This window comes from Mesoplodon mirus, assembly GCF_964341445.2.
Source record: "Mesoplodon mirus genome assembly, chromosome: 13".
NCBI classification, from domain to species: domain Eukaryota; kingdom Metazoa; phylum Chordata; class Mammalia; order Artiodactyla; family Ziphiidae; genus Mesoplodon; species Mesoplodon mirus.
In genome coordinates, this window is record NC_138989.1 from 18,298,908 (window position 1) to 18,326,719 (window position 27,812).

General features: G+C 49.0%; 3 protein-coding genes across 6 annotated transcripts in view; 2 read left to right on the plus strand and 1 right to left on the minus strand.

The window, feature by feature from the left end:
* USP30 (ubiquitin specific peptidase 30) overlaps positions 1–6,838 on the plus strand; it is a 28,102-nt gene extending 21,264 nt beyond the window's left edge. The window contains exons 8-13 of one of the 2 annotated variants that reach the window (XM_082640279.1): positions 378–437; positions 946–1,032; positions 1,809–1,889; positions 1,984–2,203; positions 3,674–3,794; positions 4,255–6,838. In XM_082640279.1, the coding sequence (XP_082496405.1) occupies positions 378–437; positions 946–1,032; positions 1,809–1,889; positions 1,984–2,203; positions 3,674–3,794; positions 4,255–4,519 (834 nt within the window). In that variant the 3' untranslated portion in view covers positions 4,520–6,838. The remainder of the gene's footprint in view (positions 1–377; positions 438–945; positions 1,033–1,808; positions 1,890–1,983; positions 2,204–3,673; positions 3,795–4,254) is intronic. The other variant, XM_082640278.1, reaches the window with a different exon arrangement.
* Positions 6,839–6,877: 39 nt separating this feature from the next.
* ALKBH2 (alkB homolog 2, alpha-ketoglutarate dependent dioxygenase) lies at positions 6,878–11,150 on the minus strand. 2 transcript variants are annotated; one of them, XM_082640281.1, is made up of 4 exons: positions 10,958–11,150; positions 10,146–10,583; positions 9,157–9,355; positions 6,878–7,202 (listed from the first exon to the last, which is right to left on the minus strand). In XM_082640281.1, the coding sequence occupies exons 2-4, from the start codon at positions 10,420–10,422 to the stop codon at positions 6,896–6,898; spliced, it is 783 nt and encodes a 260-aa protein (XP_082496407.1). In that variant the 5' UTR covers positions 10,423–10,583; positions 10,958–11,150; the 3' UTR covers positions 6,878–6,895. The 2 variants fall into 2 exon arrangements, with proteins under 2 accessions (XP_082496407.1, XP_082496406.1); XM_082640280.1 differs by having other exon boundaries at positions 10,146–11,150.
* A 3,275-nt stretch (positions 11,151–14,425) lies between these two features.
* On the plus strand, positions 14,426–26,614 carry UNG (uracil DNA glycosylase). Of its 2 annotated transcripts, XM_082641250.1 has the most exons (7): positions 14,426–14,634; positions 15,299–15,505; positions 16,016–16,111; positions 18,855–18,952; positions 19,596–19,684; positions 21,061–21,239; positions 25,411–26,614. In XM_082641250.1, the coding sequence occupies exons 1-7, from the start codon at positions 14,506–14,508 to the stop codon at positions 25,549–25,551; spliced, it is 939 nt and encodes a 312-aa protein (XP_082497376.1). In that variant the 5' UTR covers positions 14,426–14,505; the 3' UTR covers positions 25,552–26,614. The 2 variants fall into 2 exon arrangements, with proteins under 2 accessions (XP_082497376.1, XP_082497377.1); XM_082641251.1 differs by lacking the exons at positions 18,855–18,952; positions 19,596–19,684.
* Positions 26,615–27,812: the final 1,198 nt, after the last annotated feature.

Consider the following 27,812-nt stretch of genomic DNA (forward strand, 5'->3'; position numbering starts at 1 on the left):
ATGCCGCGGAGTGGCTGGGCCCGTGAGCCATGGCCGCTGGGCCTGCGCGTCCGGAGCCTATGCCCCGCAACGGGAGAGGCCACAACAGTGAGAGGCCCACGTACCACAAAAAAAAAAAAAAAAAAAAAAAAAAATCCCCAAATTGCTGGGTCAGGTATGCTATTGTATAGTTTTTCCAAGATATCCTTTAGTATTATTGTAGTTCTTATGTTTACAAGGTTGTTCTTAATAGAATTTGCTTCTAGGTAAGTACATTGTTTGACTGTTACTCTTGGGCATGTAAATATTAAACTGTTTTATAGGCATATATCTTCCCATCTATAAAGCTTTGAATTGAACCTAAGTTCTTTCTGGTTTTTCTGCAATATGTGTTTCAGAGTCCCGTTCGATTTGATACCTTTGATAGCCTTTCACTAAGTATTCCAGCTGCCACATGGGTATGTACTGATCTGTGGTTTACTTGGGGTCTGTTTTGGAGACATTTGAATCTGAAAGGGCTTTGAGACATTTCGTGTAGCTCAGCTCCTACACATGACTCAGACACATGGTTGGTTGAACCCATCTTAGTTTTAATCTGTGGTACCATGGCCTGTCTTGGGGGAAGAAGGTGGGCATTTTCTGTCTTGCTGCAGAAATTTTGGCTTTTTTGAACACACACACACACACACACACACACACACACACATTAATCTCAAATTCAAAGCTATCTACAGGAACATGGAAGCCCATAATTTTCTGCAGTGTTATGTCCTCATACTCTTGAATCCATCCATAAGGGCAAATCCAGGATGCTCTGGGCTCCCCATTTGTTCAGGAAACACCCAGTTGTGTCTGTGAAGCTTCGCTGCCTGCCTAAGCAGAATAAAGCTCCGGCCTTCACACTGTTAACAGTTTCAGTCCAGCCCTCCTTGAACTGTAATCATGAATGTTCTTCTTGTGCTGTAGGGTAATCCACTGACCCTGGACCACTGCCTTCACCACTTCATCTCGTCGGAATCCGTGCGGGATGTCGTATGTGACAACTGTACGAAGGTATGGCTTTAACCCCAAGTGCCATTTCCTGAGCCGGCCCACGTGTCCTGATACAGCGCTTCCCACACTGTCGGCCCTGAGCTCTGCCGACTACCCCCAGAGGCTCTCTGCAGCCACAGCCACATCCATCTAAGTTGCTGAGGAAATTGGCAGCCCATGGACCAAACCTTTTTCCCAGATGAGTTTGGTTTCATCCACAAAATGTTTAAAGAAAAAAATGTGAATGCCACGCTTTGAGGTGGGACAGGCCCGCTCCAATTCACTGCAGTTCCCTCCGCACCGGCCTCAGCTGCCTCAGCTGAGCGACCTGCCCGACTCCCCCAAGCAATTAAACATCACCCTCTGAATTAAGAGGAACTGTGGGGGCCAGAAATTTTGAAGACACAGAACGAAACAGATAACACACTAGTGTCAGTTTCAGTGCGGCCTCTTTACTTCTTTTGCCTCCATGGTCACCATTAGTTAATGACTAAAAGAGTGAAGACAACTCACAGATAATTGGGCAGCTGAGTTCCTTCAGCAGGTGGACGTCAAGTGCCCAGTGAATGCACTTGTAACGCCAGCCTGACCCGCAGCTGTCCCTAGGGGTCCTGTTTCAAGAATTTCTGCAGAGGGACTTCCCTAGCGGTCCAGTGGTTAGGACTCTGCGCTTTCATTGCCGAGGGCACGGGTTCGATCGCTGGTCGGGGAACTAAGATCCTGAAAGCTGCGCAACACTGCCAAAAAAAAAAAAACCCCAAAAGAATTGCTGCAGAGAGATGTTTCCTTTATTTCAGATTGAAGCGAAAGGGACGCTGAATGGGGAGAAGGTGGAACACCAGAGGACCACATTTGTCAAACAGTTAAAACTAGGGAAGGTGAGCCCATGCCGCATGCCTGGCCGGCTCTGCTCCCGAGGGCCCCCAGGTCCCGCTCCCGACCCGCGGCTCTCTCCGTCTCTCCCACCCGCAGCTCCCCCAGTGTCTGTGCATCCACCTCCAGCGGCTGAGCTGGTCCAGCCATGGCACACCCCTGAAGCGGCACGAGCATGTGCAGTTCAATGAGTTCCTGATGATGGACATCTACAAGTATCACCTCCTCGGACACAGACCTGGTCACCGCAGCCCCGAGCTGCATGAGAAGGCTGGGCCTGCGTTGGAGCTGCAGGACGGGCCGGCAGCCCCCAAGCCAGGTGCCTGCCCAAGGGGCCAACGCAGCTGGAATTTGCGGGTTCCTTGTGCCACAAGGGCCAGGCTCACCCGATGGCTGCTTAAATTCTTGAGAACAGCAGGATTGGGGGTGGGGGAGGAAAGGTTTTGTAAAAGAGGTTTAAATGATATAGTCATGAGATGTCTAGTTTTTAAAAACTCTCTGACAAATGAAAAACTATAGGCAGGAAAGCAAAAGGTTGCTTTCCGGTCTTCTGACTAAACAACAATTGGCTCAACTCATTCCAGTGAATTCCTTCTCTTTTCTTCTCCCCAGTACAGTCACCTCGTTTAGACAGGAACTGTGGGGAGGAATGTCCTGGCTGAAGATCCCTGAACATCTTATTTGGGTTGATACTTCTTTACTGAATTGCTTTTTGTCTGATCCCATTACCATCCTCCCTTGAAGCTAATTATTGAATCGGGTCCCAGTGAAGCCAGGCAGGCTATTATCACTCTGTCTCCCAGAGGCTGATTGGTCCAGGGGCAAACAGCAGACGGGGGATCTGGTACTGGAATGAAGTGTCGGGACAGTTTTTTGTTCTTTGTTTTTAATTTTTATTTATTTATTTGTTTTTGGCTGTGTTGGGTCTTCGTTTCTGTGCGAGGGCTTTCTCTAGTTGCGGCGAGTGGGGGCCACCCTTCATCGCGGTGCGCGGGCCTCTCACTGTTGCAGCCTCTCTTGTTGCGGAGCACAGGCTCCAGACGCACAGGCTCAGTAGTTGAGGCTCACGGGCCTAGTTGCTCCGTGGCCTGTGGGATCTTCCCAGACCAGGGCTCGAACCCGTGTCCGCTGCATTGGCAGGCAGATTCTTAACCACTGCGCCACCAGGGAAGCCCCGTCGGGAGAGTTTTGTAAAGGTGTTACGTGTAATATGTTCATTTCTTTGTAAATGAGGAAAACTCACCGACTTTCAAGGCTCCAGGCCTGAACTCACCACCCGTGTGCCAGGACTGTCCTCCCTGCACCCCAGACTTTCCCCACTTAACACCCCTTCCTATCATTATTCTTTCCTACATCCATTTGCGTGGCCTGGCAGGACATCATTCACGGGAGACCGAGCTTTGTCCTTTCTCAGAAGATCAATAGTTTAACATTGGGAGCAGCTGGGGTGGGAAGAGGGCCCAGTTTTAAATCAAGGACCTCCTTGCCCTGGCTTCCTCTTCTCCCTGGCAGGGGTGCAGCTCTTTGGCAAACAGGGCTGGGAATCTCAAAGACTCACAGAGTTGTCAAAGTGAGCAGGAGGCTAGGAGCTGGGTACATTTTTCCTGTTTGGGATTAAAACAGGCAGAGATGAAAAGGAAGTTCTATGAATCAGCATAGTACAAAATCAACTATCTGTTTTTCCTCTGTAGCCTTACTGGGGAGTTAAATTTTAAGCTAATCCAAACCGTGTCTTGTTTACCCAAAGGTGCTGCTCACTTTCATTGCCTTCGGCCTTTTTCTCTTGCAGTTCGGAATCACCCGGGTGGCCCCAAAACACAGATTTTCATGAACGGCGCCTGCTCCCCGTCTTTCTTGCCCACGCTGCCAACCCCGATGCCCTTCCCCCTCCCAGCTGTTCCTGACTACAGGTGAGCCACTTTTTAGACGCATATGCCTCACTGACTGATGGCTTTAAAAATAAGAATTATAAAGTCCATAAAATGTAAATGTTATGTGTATGTGTGTATCCATGTACATATGTATGAAAGTATGTACATAGAATATAAAGAAATTTAAAAAATTTTGGGGACACCACCTAAAGATAGATCACCAGTTAAATCTTTTTCTTCTACTTTGTAAAGTTATGTGTGTGCATGTGTGTGTGTGTGTGTGCATATACTACACAACATACATACACTCACAGAATGGACAGTTTACCAGGCCAGTAAATACAGGTCTCTATTTCAGTGGTTGCATAGTATTCAGTTGTGTAGCTGTACCCTTGTGTCAGTCCCCTATTGTTGAACATCTAGGATTTTTTACTCTTTGCTTTTGCCTCTAAACCTTCCTTGTATTTGTAAACCACTGGCATCTGTTCCTACCGTTCAGCTCCTCCACATACCTCTTCCAGCTGGTGGCAGTTGTTGTCCACCACGGAGACATGCACTCGGGCCACTTCGTGACCTACCGACGGTCCCCGCCTTCGGCCAAGAACCCTCTCTCCACCAGCAACCAGTGGCTGTGGATTTCTGACGACACCGTCCGCAAGGCCAGCCTGCAGGAGGTGCTGTCCTCCAGCGCCTACCTGCTGTTTTACGAGCGTGTTCTTTCCAAGATGCAGCACCAGAGTCAGGAGTGCAAGTCTGAAGAATGATCCTGCCCTGGCCCCGAAGCTAGAGCTGATGGCTCCGTCCAAGCTGTGTGTGTGTATGTGTGCGTGTGTGCTGTGCTGTGTACGTGCAAGCAGCCCCACTAGAGTCCTGCAGCCTTCTGGTGTGTTCTAAGAGCAGGCTCCACGCAGGAGCTGGTGGCCCCGATTCAAACGAGGTCAGGCTCCCCGCACAGCTCTGCCCGCGCGCACCAGGGCAGCGGGGCCGGGCTAGGAAAACAGTCAATTGTGTCTAGAGCGTGTCTTGTCACTCACCTGATCCAGGTAATTAAAAGAAACCAGACTCCAGAAGCCACCTTTTTTAGATTCTGATACATTAGGTGTTCTCAGAGGGGAGTTAACTTTGTCTGATCCTCCAACGTTTCAGCACAGATCTTTTATTTTTAATAAGCAGTCCCATAAAAATGGTTGAATTAGTGAAATTATTAAAGGCAACAACTTCGAAGAAAAAGTGCCTTTTACCCTCAGTTGCTTTCGTAGCATGTCCCTTCTGGAAAATACACCTCATCTGGGAATCATGTCAACAACTTTTGAAAAGCTCTGTACCTTCCAGTTACCGAATGGAGAGCAACAGAACAGTTAAAAGACGCCTGATGCACACCCGCCTTCCCTTTTTTATGTCTTTTTCTAACCTTTCGATTCTTTCTATGTAGTAAAAGCTCATTTGCCAAATCTGCCCCTCGGGGAAATTCTTTCTCTACTCTGTCAGTTACAAGTGACCAGCTTTCTCTTTGCTGTTGTCTTTTGTATCCTGGACTCCGAGGTGTGATTATCGCGTATTATAAAACTGTGTGAACAGCCAGAACTCGGTGGCCTGTGTGCCACACCTACGACTCCTCCGCTCTGTAGAAAACGCCTTTCTCACACAAGGACCCCATGGTGGACAGCTATTCTATTTATTTATTGCCCATGAAGAGCTCCTGAGGCTTACGGGTGGAGCCGGGGGCTGTGTCAGAAAGACAATCCTGGCCTCCATTTGAGAGCTGGATTCTGAAAGAAGGGCACTGACCTTGGGGCTGCCGCCGCTCTGGACCTCAGTTTCCTCATCGGTAAAGTGATGAGTTAGATTCCATGACTATCCAAGTCCAGCCCTTCCCACAAAAAAACTTTTTGAAAAAAAAAACTTTTTGAACATAAAATTATGGCTGATATCTAGTACTGTCATTCTGTTCTAGGTCCATATTCTAAATGTATTCGTTTCCAGTAGCCTCTTACAAAAGGCCTCTCTTGGGCATCCTCCCCTCTCTTCAGGTAAGTCTAATGAAGGCAGCCCAGGGCCGAAGGAATTTTGATGACACAGGGGTATCTATGTTTTAGCTAGGCTCTTTTATTTAAAATAAAAAACAAATGCAGACTGACTCTTCAGAGATAAGATTTGGAATCAGACACGTCCAAAAGGTCACCTGAGGTCAGGCTGAGGACTGTGCTTCCCCTGGTGGAGACCAGCTGGCAGACACTTGCAGACAAGGCCTTGGTGTCAGCTGAAAGTGCTAGAGACCCAGGTGATCCCCATTCCCCCAGGCCCAGCGTGCATCCTGAGGACTCGGAACTCTCGCTATTGACAGAACGGACTGTGAAGTTCTCCAGGCCACACACCTCAGGGAGAAAGGAGCCACACAAAGCTTCTGGTCTGTTCATGGCAGACGTCCCTTCCTGACTTCTTACAGACCCTGGCTTTGACGGTGAAAGGCAAGTCCCCGTGGTACCCGCGTCTGGGGGAAACAGATGCTCAATCACGTGACCTTAACCTGCCTGGCAAAGTTGTAGCTTTGAGCAACTGCTGCTCTGCCGCTGCTTACGCTTTGCAATCTGCCATTAAAGAGAGATGCCGGGCATGAACGGGGCTCATCGTTTTAGCGTTCAGTTGTAAGCAGATCTTTGGTCGGAGGGATTGAGCCACAGTTGTAAATGTGAATGATCTCCGTGCAAAGTCTCTTCCCCTGACTTAAAGGCGACTTTCTCATTTTTTGTAAATCATTAGGCATTAAGTAGCAGCCAAATACTCTTACTTCTAGGTTTAAGTTATTTACAAAGTCGCTTCTTTTTCCAAAAACCTAAGTTAAACTCGTAGTTTATGCCATAATAACTGCTGATTTATGTTTTTGCTAAAGGTACCTTTTGTATCTGCTGTGCATTATAGCAATAAAAGAATCATTTTGTTAGGAAAAAAATCAACTGGTATTCTTTCATAATTCACCGACTCGATACAAACATCCTCTTTCTGAGTTCAGCATTGTATGTAAGAAGCCCTGCGCTTGGGTTAAACCTTTTCCATGTTCCCTGTTGGTAAAGGAAATGCCAGCTCCCTCTCGGAGTAGAGAAGGAAGGAGCTAACAGAAGTACTAGCTGTTAAAAACGTTTTTACTTTGTAATAGGCAGGATTTTCCGAAATGTCAGGTTGACCCGGGGAGCCAGAATCTTCTTTCGGACGGGGAGACTGTGGTACCAGTGAGTGTTGGTCGGGTGGTTCATCATAAGTAAGCTTCCGTGGGCCAGCTGGAGCCTGACCACCCCCAGCCTCCGGGAGGGGTGCTTCCCCCGGGAATCCTTATGCCGGAAGAAGAAGTCTCTGCAAGCCCCAAAGGAGACAGAGGCGATGGGGCTCCCAGGAGCCAGTTCTCTCTCATCATCTCTGTGCTCGCCAATGTGGTCACGGCCGTCTTTGTACCTGCAGTGAGAAAACAAGCAGAGTTCACAGAACAGCCCTCTGTGGAAACATGCCCACACCCAGAGCCCTCGTTTGCCTGCAGGGAAACAGTGCCACGAGCACAGGTTTCTGCAGGGGCTGGAGGGCTGTATCTGGTCCACAGATGAGGCAAGCCTTTCACTTTGTTATCAGCCCTCTTTGATCACACGCTTTAAAACCAATAGGGAATTCCCTGGCGGTCCAATGGTTAGGACTCTGCGCTTCCACTGCAGGGGGCCCAGGTTTGATCCCTGGTCAGGAAACTAAGATCCCACAAGCCATGTGGCATGGCCAGGAAAAAACAAACAAAGCACACCAACAGAGGCCAAACACGAGTCTTAAAGAGTTCTCCTGCAGGGCTCGTATGTGTAAACCTTCATCACGTAAGACGGTTTCTCCCTACACTTAGAATAAAACCCATATTCCTCGCGCAGTCTGGCCCCTGCCGGCCTCTGAGGTCATCACTGCTTTCCAGCACCACCAGCGGGATTTCCACTCGAGACGCTCCAAGCTCCCTCTGCTCTCCCTCCAGGTGCCTGTGTGGCTCCCACTCTCTCTCGGTTTAGTTATCAGCTCGGACGTCACCCCTCCGTGAACCCTCCTCTAACCATCTTCCCTTAAACCCAAAGTTCTCAACCAGGATGACTCTGCCCCTCAGGGGGCACTAGGCGATGTCTGGAGACATTCTGGTTGCTCTGACCAAAGGGACCCCTGAAAAAAAAATGCAGTCTAAAAGCTGAGAATTATGTTTCATTCCGCGGACAAAACTGAGGACTTAAGCCCAGGAGGCAGCCTCTCAGCCAGCTCTGGGGGGCTGCTCCGAAGAGGTAAGGGGGGAACCAACAAAACATGGTCGTTAGAACATCAAAAGATTACTGATAATTAAAAGAAAACCAGGGCTTCCCTGGTGGCGCAGTGGTTGCGGGTCTGCCTGCTAATGCGGGGGACGCGGGTTCGGGCCCTGGTCTGGGGGGATCCCGCGTGCCGCGGAGCGGCTGGGCCCGTGAGCCACAACTGCTGAGCCTGCGCGTCTGGAGCCTGTGCTCCGCAACGGGAGAGTCCGCGATGGTGGGGGGCCCGCGCACCGCGATGAAGAGTGGCCCCTGCTTGCCGCAACTGGAGAGGGCCCTCACACAGAAACGAAGACCCAACACAGCAAAAATAAATAAATAAATAAACTCCTACCCCCCCCCAACATCTTCTTTAAAAAAAAAAAAAAAAGAAAACCAGACATCTCGAGCTAATGAATTTAGTGCTTTTCTGTGTATGGGACAGTCTGGGCTCACTGAAATCATTCCTTTGAGATGCACCTCAGCTCTCTGGAGCCAGTATCCTGTTCTTTCCCATCCTGAGTCCCCTCAGGGGGCACCACTGGTGGTGGCTGCAGGGGCTGAGGGCTTGGCAATGGGTATGTCTCCATCCTGAGTTCCCTCAGGGCTACAGTGGCTTGATGGCCAGCATCCTTTGTTGGATGATATGGCAGGCAACATTTTTCATTCACAGGGTGGTTCTGGCATCTGGTGGGTGGAGGCTAGGGATGCTGCCCAACAGCCTGCAATGCACAGGTCAGCCCCAGAAAGAGGATTATCTGGCCCAAAGCATAAAGAGTGCTGCTGTTGAGAAACCCAGACTCCTTCCTCCCAGCCCTCCTTAGATCAGCCTGTTTAATTTTCTACGAGACACTTATCAATGACTGAAGTTATCTTGTTCACCTGTTCATCAGTTTGCGGCCTCTCACTCCCGCCATGGTGAGAGCTCCATGAAGACTAATTGCTTGTGTTCCACTGCTACTCCCCTAACTACACTGAAGAATTATTTGTTGTACAAATGAGTAAAGTACGGTGGAATCCTAAACTCTTCTTTTTGGAAGAGACAGGTTTATAAAATTCAGTCCACTGTCCTAAACAGGAAAAGGTAAAAACAGTTAGGGTGTCACCTGTTGACAAGCACGAAGTTGAAGGTCTGCCCAGTCACTACAGAAATGCGATCCCGGATGCGCTCTAGGACAGGGAGCCAGGGTTTTGGAGACAGAGTAAGGCCTGAAAAGGTGTAGGTCAGCCCAGCGTCACCATATGTCGCCTGCTTCCTTGGGACATTGTGCCACTTCCCAAACACCTGGACCCTGGTCAGCGCACCTGTGCAGGGGAAACATGGCAGCGCCTCAGACAATCCACCCTCACTCCCTGAGTATTCAGAAAAGGAAGTAAAACAGGAATAACATCTAATACCCAGACCGGGGACCCCCTCCTCAAAAATCACCGTGGTTCGCCCAAAACGTTCATGTGAGGACAGTGATTCTTGTCCGACACTTGGAGAAACACAGCCCTAGTCCAAGTTTTTTATAAAAACACCCTAACCTAATTGCTCACTAGAACCGTAATATAGAGGCTGAAATTGGAGCAACATGAAGTTAGGTTACACGCTAACACGGTGATTTTGCCAACTGTGGGGACAAAGGGCATCGATGGAAGATGGTGCTGATGCAGCTCAGGATGGAGGCTGGGTCTCCCGTGGGCATTTCTACGTCTCCCTGTCCCTGTGCTCTGCCACCTTGCAGCGGTTCTCAGTGTGTGGTCCCCGGATCAGTAGCACCCAGAAACTCTAGACACTAGACTGCAGGGGCAGGGCAAGCAATGGTGCTCTCACAAGCAACAAAGTCCTCCAGGTGATGCTGAGAACCTCGTGCATAGGAATTACCTGGTAATTTACCATCTCTCCGCTCTCAGCGGACAGGAGATCCCTGCTATTAAGTCTGTATCCCAAGCATCCAGCAAGTTGCTTGGCCCAGAGGTGCCCGAAATATGTGTTGAGTCAATTAACAAACTCATCCGTAATTAATGGCTCCTGGGTTGAGATTTCCCTAAACACGGACCACTAGTTTTATCCAACAAGCCTTACACACACACCCCACCGTTCCCTGCTTACCTGTAAAATATTCCACTTCTTTCTCCAACTCTTGGAAAATCTCATCTGCTTCGGCTTTGCCAAACAGGACTGTGTAATCGCAGTCCAGGCCCTCGGCTCCAATGTGCCTCCAGCTGAGGCCTGCCGAGTGGACTCCATTCTCCGGGGCTGCTCTCCTGGGCTTTTTCCTGCTGGTCCCCTCCTCTTCTGCCAACCCTGCTGGGCCTCCTCCCGTCTGCTCTGGCCCCCTCTTTCCCATAAGGCTCCTGACAGCCCCCTTCACCAGGAATCTGTCCATCTAGTCTCCACAAAGCAAACACCTGGTAGCCAGTGGCCAGGCCAAGAGAGAGAGAGATTGCCCAGGCTCTGTCCCAATTGCCAAAATCCACTCTGCAAAGTGGTCTCACAGTGGCATTCCTCCAGTTTTTAAGTTTCCATTTTAAAGTTTAACACCATGTCCTATGAAGGAAGTAAGAGGAGGTTAAAGCTGGAAGGATCCCTCCCACACCTGGGTAGGTATTAGAATCAGCTGCCTAGCTTGCAAAACCCACGTGTCCCTGCCCTCCACCCGCAAACATCCGAATTTTTAAAGAAACACCCACCCCCCGGAATTCGCACGCCAATGGCAAACTTGGAAACTGCAACCCAAACCCTCACTTTACATATGGGGAAACTGACACACTGAGAAGGGGAGAGGTTTGCTCAAAGTCACCCAGAAAAGCATGTCTCTCTCTCTCACTTCCACCCTGCAAAGGACAGGCTGGGGGTGGGGGCTAGATAACTGGCCGGCCTCCCACGCAAGTATTAAAACAGGTAAGTATTGCGATCCTTACACGGACAAGATCCTGAATCTAAATGTAACAACGGTTAAACGTGGTCATACACCAGCACGCCGAATTCTGATAGAAAATAAGAATTGTAACACGTGCGGGGGGTGGGCGGTGCCGAGGGTTCTCTTTAAAATCTCAGCTCCCGCGAAGCTCCGCTTCTCCCAGACACTCTAGAAAGGTCCTGCGGGAAAGAGGAAACACTTACTCCCTCCACAGAACTGCTTCCGGGTAGATTTCAGCCGCGAACTGGAGAAAATCCAGGCAAATCTGCAAAACAAAGCGGTGGGCGGTCTCCGGACGCCACCTGCTGGCCCTCCGGGCGCGTTGCAAGCACCGCCGTATTTCTGGGTAACGTTATTTGTTCCGCAGCAGTGCAGGGTCCCCGGTTGTTTGGGAGCTGTTGTTCGGTATCATCTCTCCCTTGGGATTAATTTCGTTTCCTGACAGGGAGTTGGGCCAACCAGCATATTGTCGCAGATAGGAGCACGAATTCTGCAATCAGACCCCGTAACTTCCATTTCTGTCTCCTCAACTGTAGCTGTGTGGCTCCTACAGGTCACTTAACCCTTCTGAGCTTGAACTGCCTTCTCTAAACAGTGGGGACTACAAACCTATGCCATGAGAACACCATGAGGAGTAAATGAGAGGATGTGTGAGAAGGACTTCTGTGCTTCAAACAAATGTCAGCTTTTATTATCACCAATTTTTTTTACTCTCTCTCTTGGCCAATGGAATGAAAAGAGGTTGGGGCCTTTGTTTTGAATCTTCTTAGCGTCCAGCTCTGCAAATTTTGACAAAGGTAAACAGTTGTGTGACCACACCACAATCAAGATCTAGAATTCCATCATCCCATAAAATTCCCCCAAGTCTCCTAGTTATCAACTTGCCCCCTTACCCAGCCCCTGGCAACCACTGATGTGTTTTCTGTCCCTAGAGTTTTACCTTTTCCAGAATTTCTTGTAAATGAAATGATACAATACATAGGCTTTGTGTCTGGCTTCTTTCACTTAGCCTAACGCCTTTAAGATGTATCCATGTTGTTTGTATCAGTTTATTCCTTTTTATTGCTGAGTAAGCTGCCCTTGTACTCACGCCCTACAGTTTGTCCACCCACTTGCCACTTGAGGGGCATTTGGGTTGTTTCCAGTTAGGGGAAAATACAAATAAGGTCACTATATCTATTCATGTACAAGCTCTCATGTGAATACAGATTCCAATTTCACTTGGGTAAATACGTAGGAGTGGGATCGCAGGGGCACATGGTAAGAGTATGTGTCACTTTATACAAAGCTGCCAAACTTTTTCAAAGTGGCTTTTATGTTCTTATTTTAAAAATAATTTTAAATTATGAGCATCTCTTCTTCTTACACATCAAGCTCCTTGTCCTAGGCGCTGGAACACAACGGTAACAAGGATCAAGTCCCTGCCCTCACCCAGGTTACATGTTGGAGATGGAGACAGAAATAAACAAGGAGAGAATAAATAAGATTATTTTATTTTATCTTGGCCACACCACAAGGCATGCGGGATCTTAGTTCCCTGACCAGGGATCAAACCCGCGTGCCCTGCAGTGGAAACGCAGAGTCTTAAGCACTGGACCTCCAGGGAAGTCCCAATAAGATCATCTTAGATAGTACAGAAGCTATAAATAGAGTGACCTGCTAGAAAGTGGGGCAGGAGGAGAAGGCCCTTCAGAGGCAGGGTCTCGAGCTGAGACCTGAGGTTTTCCAGGCAGGGGGACAGTGCGTGCAAGGTGTCAGACCACACAAAGGACAGCTGGGTATGCCTGGTGACTGTGCTGAGAACCAGACTCATCATGTCACAGCAGCTGGGCTTCCGTGAGAGGGCGAAGCAGCCTTGCCAACTGGTAAGAAGCAGGGATTTTTTTTTTTAAACCATTTTTAAAAGTTGAAGTATAGTTAATTTACAATGTTGTGTTAGTTTCAGGTGTACCGCAAAGTGATTCAGTTATACATATATTCTTTTTTCAGATTATTTTCCATTATAGGTTCCATTGAATATAGTTCCCTGTGCTATACAGTAAATCCTTGTTGTTTATCTATTTCATATATAGTACTGTGTATATGTTAATCCCAAACTCCTAATTTATCTCTGCCACATCCCCTCTGGTAACCATAAATTTGTTTTCTATGTCTGTGTGTCTATTTCTGTTTTGTAAATACGTTTATTTCTATCATGTTTTTAGATTCCACATATAAGTGATATCATGATATTTGTCTTTCTCTGACTTCACTCAGTATGATAATCTCTAGGTCCATCCATGTTGTTGCAAATGGCATTATTCGTTCTTTGTTACGGCTAATATTCCATTGTGTGTATATACCATAGCTTCTTTATCCATTTATCTGTCAATGGACGTTTAGGTTGCTTCCATGTCTTGGCTATTGTAAATAGTGCTGCTATGAACATTGGGGTGCATATACCTTTTCGAATTAGAGTTTTTTCCCTATATATGCCCAGGAGTGGGATTGTTGGATCATATGATAACTCTATTTTTAGTTTCTTTAGGGAACCTCCATACTGGTCTCCATAGTGGCTGCACCAATTTACATTCCCACCAACAGTGTAGGAGGGGTCCTTTTTCTCCACACCATCTCCAGCATTTACTACTTGTAGACACTTTAATGATGGCCATTCTGACTGGTGTGAGGTGATACCTCATTGTAGTTTTAATTTGCATTTCTCTAATAATTAGAGATGTTGAGCATCTTTTCCTGTGCCTGTTAACCATCTGTATGTATGTAGAAGCAAGGATTTATTCCAAACATATTTGGAAACTATAGGATTTTAACCTGGGGATTATTATGGTGTAATTTACATTTTAAAAAGATGATTAGGTAGGAAAAGAGAAGACCCGCTGGGACTGTAGTTAGTAGACCAGAGATTGAGAGCAGCATTTGAATTTGGGCTTTATTATGGAGATAGACCCAAGAGGACCTGTCCCCAGTTTGGATGTGGGGAGGGAGGGAGAGGGGAAGAATCCCAGGTGTATGGGGATGTCTTTCAGAGGATGACTAGTTTGGAGTTTAACCTTTATGACCTCTGTTAAAGTCTCCCTCAAACCTTACAGATTAGGCCTCTAGGCCTTAGTTTGTCGTCAGTAAAACAGGTTGTGAAAATTGGACAACTAAAAGCAAAACAATTACTATTTTAAAGCTAATTTCACTCCCACAAAAAACCCTACGGGGCGGGTACTTTTAAGTTCTTTCACCGGCTGAGAGGTGGAGGGACTTGCCCAAGGCAGAGGTATGATGGGTGAGAATAATGAATGAAAGAGTAAACATCTGAGTGAACCGACCTAAGGAACCCCGCCCGCTCTAAAGACCTTTCGGAGCCCCACTTCTCCCCAGGGACCTTGCCCAGCGGCCCCTCCCACACATGCGCACTAGGCCCTCCACTGCCCCCTCGCCCACCACCCGCCCCGGTCGGAGCATGCGCGGGTTGCTTGGCGCCAATTGCTGACCGCCGCAGCTAGCGCCAAACTCGCGGGTCCCCGGGCAGCGCGCGTTCGCTCCCTCCTCGGCTCCAGGATGATTGGCCAGAAGACCCTCTACTCCTTCTTCTCCCCGAGCCCCGCCAGGAAGCGACGTGCCTGCAGCTCCGAGCCGGCCGAGCAGTGGAACGGCGTGGCGGCGGTAGCTGAGAGCGGGGATGCGGCGGTAAGGCGCGGCGGGGACCGCTTGTGGGGCCGGGGGTCAGGGGGAAGGGAGGGTGAGGAGGGCGAAGAGGGCGAAGAGGGCGAGGAGGGCGGCGGACCCCGCGCGACCGAGGGTTTGAAGGAACATGGGGCTGAATGGGTAAACTGGGGCCTTCACGTGTTCAAAATAGCCGCCTTGGCGCCCCATCGGCGGCCATGCTGAGGGGTCAGCCAATGGAGGCGAACCTCGGGGCCCACGGCGCCAATCAGAGGCGAGGGGTCCGGCCCACCCTCCAATCAGAGGAGGGAGGGGGTGGGTCCTGGATGGGAGGGTTTTTGCCGCGAAAAGACCGCGTGGGGACGCTAGTGGCGGGACCCGCGGGGCGGGGCCCTGGGTGCTGGGCCCCTTCTCCGCGAACCCGTAGCGAGGCGCTGCGGGCCTTGCTCACAGACCTTTTCCTGCCCTGTTTTGGAACCAAACTCGAAATCTGGGGCGCCTGTTAGTGCAGGACTGGGATCAGCCCTGGGTTTCCAGAGTCTGGTTTTGTACGGAGCTACCGAGCGGGGCTGAAACCCCAAGAATGGGTGTCCTCTACCCTGGGCTGTTAGGTTGGGGACGGAAGCTGCTGGCTCCCGGGAGAGGCCCGCTGCAGCTCGTGACCCGTTTCTGCGGGGACCACTTGCAGGCCAGCCCCGCCAAGAAGATCCGGGCCGGGCAGGAGGAGCCTGGCACGCCGCCCTCGTCGCCACTGAGCCCCGAGCAGTTGGTCCGCATCCAGAGGAACAAAGCCGCCGCGCTGCTCAGACTCGCAGCGCGCAATGTGCCTGTAGGTTTTGGTGAGAGTTGGAAGAAGCACCTCAGCGGGGAGTTCGGGAAACCATATTTTATTAAGGTAAAGTTGGAGACTGCGGGCACTTGTAAATATAGCAGGCCAAGCCCACGTTTATAGGATATTGCTTTCGTGAGCTCCTACTTTCCCTCCTTCAACATGCAGCCATGATGTTTTGAATCTGCCCAGTTTAAGATTTTTAAAAGACTATGAGGTGATATCATAGCTTCTTTTAACCCGTTTGTTTAGTCTGCTCCCTAGGAAAGAGTGGCCTGGTAAAACCACAAACCCGACTGAATGAAACCTGCCCTTTAAACAAAAGAGGGAGGGGTTGGCAGCTGCAGGAAATCAAGGCTGCCAGGCCAATCAACTTTGACCCAGCCCAGAGAAAGGGGAAGGGAATTAGAATGTCGGGAGGGGAACTGTTTTGATTTTTACGCAGAATTTGGATATAAAACTTGGCAAAGAGCTAGCTAAGAGCTCTTCCAGTAGCTTGCATTAGAAGCTTTCTTATTGAATTCTTATGCTTTCCAGTGAGAATCTGATTGTAAATCTAGTTTATCTTTCCATCAGCTTATGGGATTTGTTGCAGAAGAAAGAAAACATTACACTGTTTACCCACCCCCGCAGCAAGTCTTCACATGGACCCAAATGTGTGACATAAGAGATGTAAGTACAAGTTGTGGATGAATTTTACTAAAAGGGGAGTAGGACTCAAATGGTAGTTTTTAATTAGGGACACTGGAGTTAAGCCACTGTCCATAATTCAGTAATAAATAAAATACTGAAATTGTGAGGTTTGGCGGGCTGTATTTTAGCCTATACGTACCCTGTTTAACTTTTACTGTGTGCCGTTCATATAGCAAAAAAAAAGTATGTACGTAAACCGTGGGTCTGTATGCTCTCACTTGTATTTTATTTTATCCTTAAACCGACCCCATGCCCGTCAGAGGTAAAATGTGGTGGTGAGCAAACTGAGGCACGAAGCAGTTAAGTCTTTTTCAAGTGGTTGTCAGCAGTCCCACCTTGACTTGCAGCTCAGTGTTCTTTCTGTCTGACCACACCATCCTTTACAGTTGATGCTTTCAAACTCTTGACCCCTGGCCTGAACACATCTGTTAACACATTTCTTTGCTTTGGTTCAATGTATACAATGGCTGCTCGCTGTCAGAAGCTTGTTTGTGGCTTCCCACGGTGCAAACTATGAAAGCTGAGGGTGAATATGGCCACCTCCTGCTTCCCAGCCTCACCTCCACCTTCCATTCTCCTCCTTTGGAGCTGGACAGGGCGGTGACCCTCTCCTCACTTCTGTCTTTTGAAAACCAACTAGATGCATCTCTGGCACCTCCCGGAAGGAGGCCTGTCCCCCACTCTATTTGTGATGTGGGTTTCCTTTGTGATGTGGGTTTTTAGTATCTGCTTGCATTGGAGGTGTTCCATTTTTTTGTTCTCCTTTTGCCTTACTGATTTTGTAAGCTGAGGGTAGGAATCCCGTAATTTAATAAGTACCTGTTAAATCAAAGAGAAGTGAAATTGTTGAAGAAGCCATCGTGATAAGGCTGACACTCCTAATATTTAGCAGACTTCACAATTTTCATTTCAGAGCAAGCACTTCGAACGTACCTCCTTATTTATAAAGTTAAAAAAACAAGTCCTATTAAATTCAGTACTAGTTTGCCCCTTGTTTGAAGTATATCCTGTTTTGAGTACCAATGAGCAATATTGTAAAGAAAGACTAAGAAAAGTGCATGAGACTTCTGAGGATCAGATGGCCCAGTGGGGCTTCTTTGCCAATGAGCATGTGGAGGGTCGGGGATGTCACCTGGCTCCTCTGAGGTCCTTATCCAGGACCAGAACCGGAAAGCTTCCCCGCTCGGACAGGTTGCTTCATGTTGGAGAATATGCCAGGGGCAGTGTGAGTACCATCCGGAGGAACGGAGAGGCCCATGAAAGCGGCCCAATTGTGGGAACGTCTGAAGCTGGATTTTGAAGGATAAAGTGTATGTTGGCTACGGAAGGAGAGTCTTAAGAAGGAACACGGCAGAAATGTGGGAATGAAGAGAGGTGGGTGGGCGGGCACTCGATCAAAAGGCCTAGGAGTATTTTCACACCACTGACGGTGACAGTGACCTCATTCTCCTCTGGTTCCATCCCTTAAGAGGACACAGGCAGACCTTGTTTTATTGTGCTTTGCGGATCCTGCGATTTTTACAAATCGAAGGTTTGTGGCAACCTTTCATTGTCGAATGATGGTTAGCATTTTTTAGCAATAAAGTACTTTCTAATTAAGATTCGTACTTTTGGGCTTCCCTGGTGGTGCAGTGGTTGAGAGTCCGCCTGCCGATGCAGGGGACACGGGTTCGTGCCCTGGTCCGGGAAGATCCCACATGCCACGGAGCGGCTGGGCCCGTGAGCCATGGCCGCTGAGCCTGCGCGTCCGGAGCCTGTGCTCCGCAATGGGAGAGGCCACAACAGTGAGAGGCCCGCGTACTGCAAAAAAATAAAAATAAAAAATAATAAGATACGTACATTTTTTTGACATGCAGTTGCACACTTAATAGACTACCATATCGTGTATGTACTAGGAAACCAAAAAATTTACGTCACTTGTTTTATTATGATGTGTGCTTAGTGAGACAGTCTGGAGCTGAACCCACGGTATCTCCGCAGCGTACCCGTCCAGGGGAACAGGCTCTTTCATATGCTGCTGCTGGGCAACTGGAGTTTCTTCAGCTCGTGGAAAAGCAATTTGGCATATGTCGATGAAAATTTTAAATACACTTATACTGTGACCACCAACTCCACTCTTCTGAATCTATTCCATAGAAATGAAAGCAGCAGTCTGTAAAGATACATGTAGTAGGATGTTTACTGCATTATTTTTTTAAGGGAAAAAACTGGGAAACCAGCTGACTGCCCATCAACAACTGAGCTCTGTTGACTTAAAGGAGGCCTGCAGTGTATGATGTGAGAAACACAAAAATGTAGGGTGATGAGTACAGTGATCCTCATTATATATCAATAGGTGATTATAAATGGTTGAATCAGGACGGGGTAGGGATGACTGGGAGATCTTGATGTTTCTGGATGGTCGTACTTGTGACAAGGGCGTATTTCCTTTTGTAATTTGAAAACTGAAGGGGATGAAAGCAAAGTTGACCCCAGCTTGTTTCAGACACGTGGGTCAGAGAAGGGAGGGGGCGCTGCAGCAGGTGACTGAGGGAAGGATAACTGGGTGATGCAGAGTGATGGTGCCAAGTCACCTGCTCCCTTCGGGGGGCTCTTAGTTGGGCCGGGAGGGGGGCCTGCCCTTGTCCTCATAGTGCCCCTCTGTATAAGTTATCAGCCAGCCAGGTGTCCGTTCAGACTGCCTGTACTATAGTGTTTGATCCTCACCATCTGGTGTTCACAGGTGAAGGTTGTCATCCTGGGACAGGATCCATATCACGGACCCAATCAAGCTCATGGGCTCTGCTTTAGTGTTCAAAGGCCCGTGCCACCCCCGCCCAGGTACGCAGGCTTTACAGGTGGCTCAGCTCCAATCGTGATCACTCAAATTACAGGTGCACCTGTTTGTGGGACCGTCACTAGCCTTTGGAGCAGGATTTCTCAGTTTCTGCACTACTGACATGTGGGGCTGGGTCTTTGTGGTCGGGGGGCTGCTGTGTGCGTGGTAAGATGTTTAGCAGCACCCCTGGCCTCGAGGTGCCAGCAGCATGCCCCCCCCATTTGTGACAATGAAAAATGTCTTCAGACGTTTCCAGCAGTCCCTTGTGGGGCCACATCACCCCTGGTTAAGAACCCCTGCTTTGGAGGATTTTACATATCATTTACAAATATAATGAACATTAAAGGTATAAACTAAATCCATCACTTGGGAGTGGGGTGGTAACTCCTGGGCTAATTTGCTTAGGTTTTCCAAAGTTCTCTTCCTTAAACCCAAGCACTGACCGAAGTAAAGGCGTTTGGCAGGTGTGCCTGTCTAAAGGAAAGGCAGTGTTTCCCATGAGTCAGTGCAGTGCGTCCTGTTGTCCGCCCCGAGGGCTGGCTTTGCAGACTAACCCGCGTGTGTGCTGGAGGGTCCTGAACTTTCCGAATTGTGCTTAAGATTCTGTTTTTTGTTTGTTTTTTTTTTCTTCTGGCTTGCTTTCAGTTTGGAAAACATTTATAAAGAACTGTCTACAGACATAGATGGTTTTGTTCATCCTGGTCATGGAGATTTATCCGGATGGGCCAGGCAAGGTAAACCAGCCGCTGCTCGATGTGTTTTGGATGGATTTCAACTGTCTTTTCTGTCTGGCTTGCTTATATTTTTAAAAGATACCCGTGAAGAACCAGAGAGCTCTAATAAAATGGCTAAGTTTATGTAAGTCAAAGAATGTATCTCACCACCCCCTGATATCCAGGGAGAGGAGATGGTCTGGAGGTTGAATCCATTGCCAGTGGCCAGTGATTTAATCAATCATGCTTCTGTAATGAAGCCTCCATAAAACCCCTAAAGGATGACATTTGGAGAGCTTCTGGGTTGGTGCATGTGTGGAGATTGGAGAGAGAGGCAAGCTGAGAGAGGGCATGGAAGCCACGTGCCCTTTCCCTCTGTCTGGCCCTTTGCACCTCTTCATCTGACTTGACTGCATCCTTTAATATCCTTTGTAATAAACCAGTAATCTAGTGGGAAAAAAATGTATCTCGCTTTTATCCTGCAGCCAGTGTTTTTCATGTTTTAATCATAGCACGAAAGGGAAAAGTTGGTTCCTCATCATTCATATTTTACATTGAGCCACTCAACTTCGACCATTCAGAAGGTGGCCACAAGTTTTCTTATTTCGACACACGGGTTATGTTGTGTGTGTTTAATACCTATCTGTGGGACGTCTTTCTCCTTTTTTAACAAACTATAATCAGGATAAGGAAAGAATATCTACTCTTCCCTTGCAGTGAGATTTTTGTTTCAGTGAAACGTCTTGGCCTCCTTGTGTTACTTTCCAGGGTTATTTCCTATCAGTTAGGGTATATATTTTTAAACAATTCTTTCTGATGATGGATATAATGCATGGTCACTGTTGCAAACTCAGAAGTTCAGTCTTGAAAGTGCAGAGGTGAAAATGAATCTCGCACAGAGGCACCAGCTGGTCATGTCCTAATGCCTTCTCCACCACCTGATTTCAGGTGGCTGCACCAGCTTGCATCTCGGGGTGGTTTCATCATGCGTTGAGCCCATTATTGGGTGTTTAGGCCAACTCGTTTCAGCCTCCCCCTTTTTTTTTCTTTTAATTTTATTGAAGTATAGTTGATTTACAATGTTAATTTCTGCTGTACAGCAAAGTGATTCCGTTATACATATACATATTTGTTTTCATATTCTTTTTCATTATGGTTTATCACAGGATATTGAAGAGTTCCCTGTGCTATACATCCTATATACAATAGTTTGCATCTGTTAACCCCAAACTTCCAGTCCATCCCTCCCTCATCCCCCCCCACCCCAGGACAAGCACAAGTCCGTTCTCTCTTATCTGTGAGTCAGTTTCTGTTTCGTAGATATGCTCATTTGTGTCGAATTTTAGATTCCACGTTTCAGCTTCCCTTGAACCTGCTTCTTCGCTGTGTGCTCGTAGGTGTTCTCCTGCTCAACGCCGTCCTCACCGTCCGGGCGCATCAGGCCAATTCCCATAAAGAGAGAGGTTGGGAGCAGTTCACCGATGCTGTTGTGTCCTGGCTCAATCAGAACTCGAACGGCCTTGTCTTCCTGCTCTGGGGCTCTTATGCTCAGAAGAAAGGCAGTGCCATTGATAGGGTATGTTTTGGGGTTGGTTTTTTTTTTAAACAGGTTAGAGAATTGTAGGAATCCCTTTATGTCATCCTAGAAAATCCATATCCTAAAATGAAGCTTATTTTCCCTTAAAACTGTGATAATTAGGATTAGGTTTCCCATCGAAAATTGAACAGAATTCAGGGACTTCCCTGGCGGCCCAGGGGTTAAGACTCCGTGCTCCCAGTGCAGGGGCACAGGTTCCATCCCTGGTCAGGGAACTAAGATCCTGCATACCACACAGCGCGGCCAAAAAAAAGAAAGAAAGAAAATTGAACAGAACTCAGACGAAATGATTAGTTGTGTATGAGGAGAGCAGCTGGCCAGCTTCTGCTTAGATGCAGTTGGTAAAACTGGCATAAAGTTGCTGCGTACACAGAAAGATACACAGTTCCCCAGGTTCCATTCATGTAACAAACGATGCAGTAAATGATGAGCAAGGTAAGTCTCTTGCTTTCAACAAGTTGGAGGGTATATGGAAACATGAAGAGTTCCACTTAATCGCAAATGTAACCTCCCCCCATGACAACACCATCAGCGATGATTATTAAACCTGGGCCCTGGTTGCTGGTCCCTGACCCCAACCCAGCTCTTCAGTCTCTGCCCGCCCCACCGCATCCTCCCCGACCCACCTGCGTATACTTGGTTGCTAAAATTAAAAACTAGAAGTCATCCTTGAATGCCCTCCCTCATCCCCTTAAACCCAGTCCTAAAACCATCCTAATCCTGCCTCCCCTCTGTGCTGAGCACTGGCATTTCTCTCTGGGATGCCTGTGACTGGACTGGAGGGGATGCTGGTATGAAGGCGACTGGCGAGGGGAGGAGGGGGCGTGGGGCTGGGAGGGAGGGAGACGGCAAGGAGGAGTGTTTAGCTTGGGCTCCTGGGAGGCACTGAATTGGGCGGTGAGGGTGGGGGGAGAAATCACAGCATAAACACGTCATAAGCGAGGTAAAGGGATGAACCAAGGCAACATGGCAGTAGCTTATTGCGTATCAGAGACGTGCAAACAGGTGTCAGGAGCAAGTCCAGCACTTTTCACACGGCATCTCTCCTGACCTCGACAAAGGCTACTGGGGGTGGAAGGGATACGCTGACCCCGCTTTGTACTCGGGCTCAGGGAGGCGAGGTCACTTGCCCACTTGCGGTGAATGGAGCTTCGGACTCTGATCCGAGCAGCCAGCTCACCTGGGTGGGGAGGCCTGCCCAGCCCACGGGCGAGGGTGGCAGGGTTCCAAGCCAGCCATCAGCTCTAGAGACTTGACTCACATGTCAGTTATCTCCTCCATTTTCTCTTAAGTGGAGTTCTACTTTTATTTCGTAATTTAGGCCTTTTTTCCTTTTTAAGGTAGTAGATTCACATGGTTAGAAACTAAAGGATATCGAGGCCTCCCCTCCTAGTCCCCATCCGTTCCGATTCTTCTTGGCCTGGGGTAGGCACTGGGCTTTACTGTCTGATGTCTCTGTCCAGTGTCTTTATACACCTGGATGCAAGCAGCAAGGGGGCGTGTAGATCAGATGGAAGAGCTGCTTTCTCTGTAAAGGTTCTGTATGAATGAACAGGATGTTTTCAGGTGTTTTTCTTTTCGGGAAGGGAATAGTAGGAATAAAACCTGGCATGAATGAACTAACTGCTAAGATCTGATTATCTCGGTAGTGAAGTGTGTGTGGGAGTGATTTCCAGTCTGTGTCTTAGGTTTGTGGTCAGAAGCGCCCTTACTCAGTATATCTATAATCTTAATAATGGTTCAGTTTGAAAGTAAACAGTTGTTAAAGTAGCTTGACCATTAAAAACCCGACTTCCCTGACGGTCCAGCGGTTGGGACTCTGCGCTTCCATTGCAGAGGGCCTGGGTTCGACCTCTGGTTGGGGAACTAGGATTGTGCATGCTGCATGGCGCAACCAAAAAAAAAAAAAAAAAACTAGTAGATTGACCATTAAAAACCAAGTTGCACATCTCTAACCCGGGGTGTCTCCTGAGCACTAGATCTGTATATTCAGCTGCTTCCTTACTAGGGACCTGGAAGCACATCAAATGCAACATTTACCAATTCTCCTTTCCTCGTCCATCCCTCACTAAACTTGGGCCTCTGGATGCCCAAGGATAAAAAGGACCCTGTCTACCCAGTTGCCCAACCAGAAATCGCATATCATTCTTGACCCCTCCCTTTCTTTCCCCCTCTCCTTCCCCCTCTCCACCCTTTGTATCTATCCCCACCTCCTGCATCCAGTCATATACATACTTTCTTCTCTCAGCACCCCCCCCCACCTCCCCAACTTAGCCTCAGGTCAGCCCCATCTCATCTTGCCCAGAGCAGAGCGTTCAGATGCCTTCTCCTTGGAAGGCCTTGACCTGGGCTCATGAGCTGGGGTCTGGGCACGGCCCCGGCCTGCCTCTCACCCTCTGTGAACTCCAGGCTCCCTGAACCACCTGGACTCCCTGCCCCCCACTCCCCTGCCTGCCTTTGAACGTCCTGCTTCCTCTGTCCAGCATGTAGAGGTCTCTTCCTTCCCTGGAGGCTGGCTGACTGGTCCTTTATAATGCACACAGCTCACGTGTTCAGGGGCTTGCCCCATATGCTGTACCCTGTGCTGAGCACCCGGCCTGCATCCCTTCCCGGGATGCTCTGCATGCACAACCCATCTTTTGTTCTTCACGGGATCTTCCTGAGCTGGCTCTGCTGTTAACTTCCAGTCCACAGGTGAAAAGTGACCTGTGGCCTAGGGAGGGTCAGCGACTTCCCCGGGGCTGTGCCACTGCTGAGTGACAGGGCCAGGACCTGAAGGAACCCAGGTTCCATGCCCTGACCCACACTGGGCTGCCTGGGTTCACTGATGGCCCCTCCTCAACCCTCCTTGGAAGCAGGCGTATCTTTTTTTTTTTTTTTTTTTTTGCAGTACGCGGGCCTCTCACTGTTGTGGTCTCTCCCGTTGCTGAGCACAGGCTCCGGACGCGCAGGCTCAGCGGCCATGGTTCACGGGCCCAGCCGCTCCGCGGCATGTGGTATCCTCCTGGACCAGGGCACGAACCCGTGTCCCCCGCATCGGCAGGGAGACTCCCAACCACTGTGCCACCAGGGAAGCCCGGCAGGGGTATCTTGAAAGACAATTATTTGTTGGGTGATTTTTTTTTTTGGCTGCATTGGGTCTTCATTGCTGCACGCGGGTTTTCTCTAGTTGTGGCGCATGGGGTCTAGAGTGCAGGCTCAGTAGTTGTGGTGCTTGGGCTTAGCTGCTCCATGGCATGTGGGATCTTCCCGGACCAGGGCTCAAACCCGTGTCCCCTGCATTGGCAGATTCTTAACCACTGCACCACCAGGGAAGCCCTGTGGGTGATTTTTATTTAAATACAGGAAAGAATAAAGAAGAAAACAAAAATGGTCCAGAATCTTCCTGCTAGGTTAACTACAGTTGACATTTTAAAAAATTTTAAGTATTCTATTTTGGTGGTGAGATAATGCAAACAGCATAGAAAGGTACAATCTTTCACCTAAAGGAACTATTATAAATAGTGTCTTGGGTCTTATCCCCCCACCAAATAATTTTTTTTAATTTAATGCATTTATCACTTTTTCTTGCTTTTTTTTTTTCCACTTGACATATTTTAGAGGTCTTCCTGTGTCAGCATATGTGGCTTGATCTTGTTCTTCTAGTAGCTATGTGGTGTTGCGTTGCCAGAACTTTAGGAAAATGTTTGTAATCTGTTGCATAACCCTGGATTTATAGTAGGTTTTACCTGATAGGAGCCATGCACCTCCTCATGCCTGCATCTTTATGGAGATGTGTACATCATGGCGTCCTTTACCAAATACAGTCTCAGCAGTGGGAGACCTAGCAGTCCCACTGCTGAGTGGGACTTCTCGGTCATAGGACAAGGGCCACCTACGAGTCCTGTCGAGAGTGCCCAGTGGAGGGCAGAGATGGTTGCTCTGCATCCTTAGAGCCTAGCCCAGGTAGTGGCTCTACCAACCAATGGAGGATGAACGCACGGACCTGTGTGGATGCTGCAAGTAAACCAACACCGTGAGGAAAGCGGGCGAATTTAGAGCAGTCACAGGGGAGCGGCAGAGCTGACAGAAGGCGCCACAGCCAGAGTGGTTTTTTTAAAAGTCCTGAGAGTGTCCCCACAATCTCACTCCCCGTCTCCTCCTCTTTCAGAAGCGGCACCACGTGCTGCAGACCGCGCATCCCTCGCCGTTTTCGGTGTACAGGGGGTTCTTCGGATGCAGGCATTTCTCTAAAACCAACGAGCTGCTGCAGAAGTCCGGCAAAGAGCCCATCAACTGGAAGGATCTGTGACCTTGACCCTTGGGGGTCAGGGGTCTTTGAGTGGTTTTCTAGAAGCTGTGATTGAAGTATCTGTCATTTACAAAGTCAAAGTCAAAAAACAATTTCCCTCCTAATTCTTCAGCACCCTGCACAAGGGCACACATTTTCCGCAGAGCAGCAGTGAGCCAGGTAGCCTGGGAGCAGCTTTACCCAGCCAGAAACACAAAAATCACCCTGGGACCTCTGGCCTGGAATATGCTGTCTATGGGTCAAGGTTCTTGGAAGGGAGATGAGGTCAAATACTCTGGACTTTGTTCCCCTTTGTTATTACTTTCATGGTCAAAGCAGGGAGGAGATAAGCAACTTTTTGGTACAGCCAGCTGCTACTTGCTTTTACCTGGCAGGTTAGACTTTAGGTTTTGTGGTGTTGGGTGTTTTTATTTGGAAGGGCCCCCTTTCCTTACCCAGCCTGGCATTCCAGTATTGGTCAGGTACACTGGCCCGTGATCTTTCACGGAGCCCTCAGGAAGCCTGAGGGTTTTGCAAGTTCCCAGAAATTAGGGATCGAGTTCCTGACTGTAGTACTGGCGAAAATTGCTAAGGAACCATCCTTGGTGTGAACTTTCACTTCTGGAGGCTGGGGAAAGTGAACTGGGTCTAGTCTATGCAATTAGTTATATGATTCTTTGGGTGTTTCTAGGAATAAGCTGTGGAGGTTGAACAGGAAGGAGGAGAAAAGTTTTTGTTGGTTTTTTTTTAAGAGGAAAGAAATGCTTTTTTCCTAGCTGCATCTCGTGGGGTTTGAGCCAGCTTACACTGCCAATGTTTTTTCGTGTGTGGGGGGTAGGGGTGCGTTTAGACTGAAATCACTTTGGGATTTTTTTTCAGCAACACTGGTGAATTTTGCTTTCTTAAGAAAGATACTTAACGCAGATGTATATATATATATATATATTTTAATCCTTTTTTTAAGAGGCAGTCTTTATTAGGTGCGTACCTCCATCCCAGATGCCGTTAGAGCGCTGTTTTGCTGTTAGCTGGGTTAAAGGGTTAACCCTGCGAGAGTTTGGTAATAAAAGATTGTTGAAGTTTCGCTCGGTGCCTGCTCCTTCTGGGCCCAGGTGCCTGGTCCTTCTGGGCCCTGGGCGGACGCCCTTTAGGCGGCTCTTGGCTTGGGGCGGCCCGTGGTCGCCATGACAACCAATGTGGGCCGGAAGGGCCGCCTCCGTGCCGCCCTTCCTCTTTCCCCCCTCCCCCCGCCCCTCCGCTCCGATGGAGCCGCCTACCCCTGCGCCAGGCCTCGGTAAGCCCTGGGCCGGGTTCCCGGGAGGGGTGCGAGCAGGAGTCGGCGAGGCGGGGCGCTCCGAGCTCGGCCCCAGCCGAGCCTGGCGCAGCATCCCGGGCGCTGTGGAGCGGGTATGGGGGCTGAACGGCGTCAGGGTCTGCTGGGACCCTAAAGGAGCCACTTCGGACTGGAAAAAGCATTTCTCCACGGATCTTGGCATGCTCACCATGGCTGCGTGTCCTGCCAAGCCCTGCGACAGTGCGAGGGCAGCTTCCCCCCACCCTCCCTCAGCTAGCTTTCCAGACTCTTCTCTGGGCTTGAGGTGTGAGGCCAAGGCACTGGGAAGACCCCCTGATGGTGGCCCACTGACTGGCAGCACTTGGCTCCAGTAGCTGGGGTGGAACATCCAGAGGAAAGGTCGGTGTCCCCCTGCTGTCTGATGAAGGGAGCAAAAGAATAAAGAAGTCTTGGGGCTTCCCTGGTGGCGCAGTGGTTGAGAGCCCCTCTGCTGATGTAGGGGACGCGGGTTCGTGCCCCGGTCCGGGGGGATCCCACATGCTGCGGAGCGGCTGGGCCCGTGAGCCATGGCCGCTGAGCCTGTGCGTCCGGAGCCTGTGCTCCGCAACGTGAGAGGCCCGCGTACCGCAAAAAAAAAAAAAAAAAGAATAAAGAAGTCTTGGGAACGCGGGTGCTCGTGTTTAAGTGGGCGAGAAGGACCGCATCCAGTGAGAACGTCCAGTCTAACACGCTTCTTGGGAGGGCAGGGATTTGGAAACTTGCTTGAGAAGATTGCTTCCCCTCTGGGCCTGAGTTTTCTCATGTCTGAAAAGAAGGGTTTATGATCCCACATTGTGCAAAATCAGCACGAAGATGCATTTGCAGTTTTCCCTCTGGTAACTTTGGGGTCTTCCCCTAAGCATTCCAACGGATTCCCTTTATCCAAAGAAGAAGTGAGAGAATAATGTTTATCAGTGAGGTTTTAACACCGATCTCCTAATGCAGTGCT

Excerpts from the sequence above, each read along its gene's own strand:
- ALKBH2 (XM_082640281.1), bottom strand. The coding sequence starts at position 10,422 with ATGGACAGATTCCTGGTGAAGGGGGCTGTCAGGAGCCTTATGGGAAAG. Across the intron at positions 9,356-10,145 it reads AGAAGTGGAATATTTTACAG|GTGCGCTGACCAGGGTCCAG; the intron begins GTAAGCAGGGAA and ends TCCCCTGCACAG. Across the intron at positions 7,203-9,156 it reads AACTTCGTGCTTGTCAACAG|GTACAAAGACGGCCGTGACC; the intron begins GTGACACCCTAA and ends TTCTCACTGCAG.
- UNG (XM_082641250.1), top strand. The coding sequence starts at position 14,506 with ATGATTGGCCAGAAGACCCTCTACTCCTTCTTCTCCCCGAGCCCCGCC. Across the intron at positions 14,635-15,298 it reads CTGAGAGCGGGGATGCGGCG|GCCAGCCCCGCCAAGAAGAT; the intron begins GTAAGGCGCGGC and ends GACCACTTGCAG. Across the intron at positions 19,685-21,060 it reads ATCCGGATGGGCCAGGCAAG|GTGTTCTCCTGCTCAACGCC; the intron begins GTAAACCAGCCG and ends GTGTGCTCGTAG.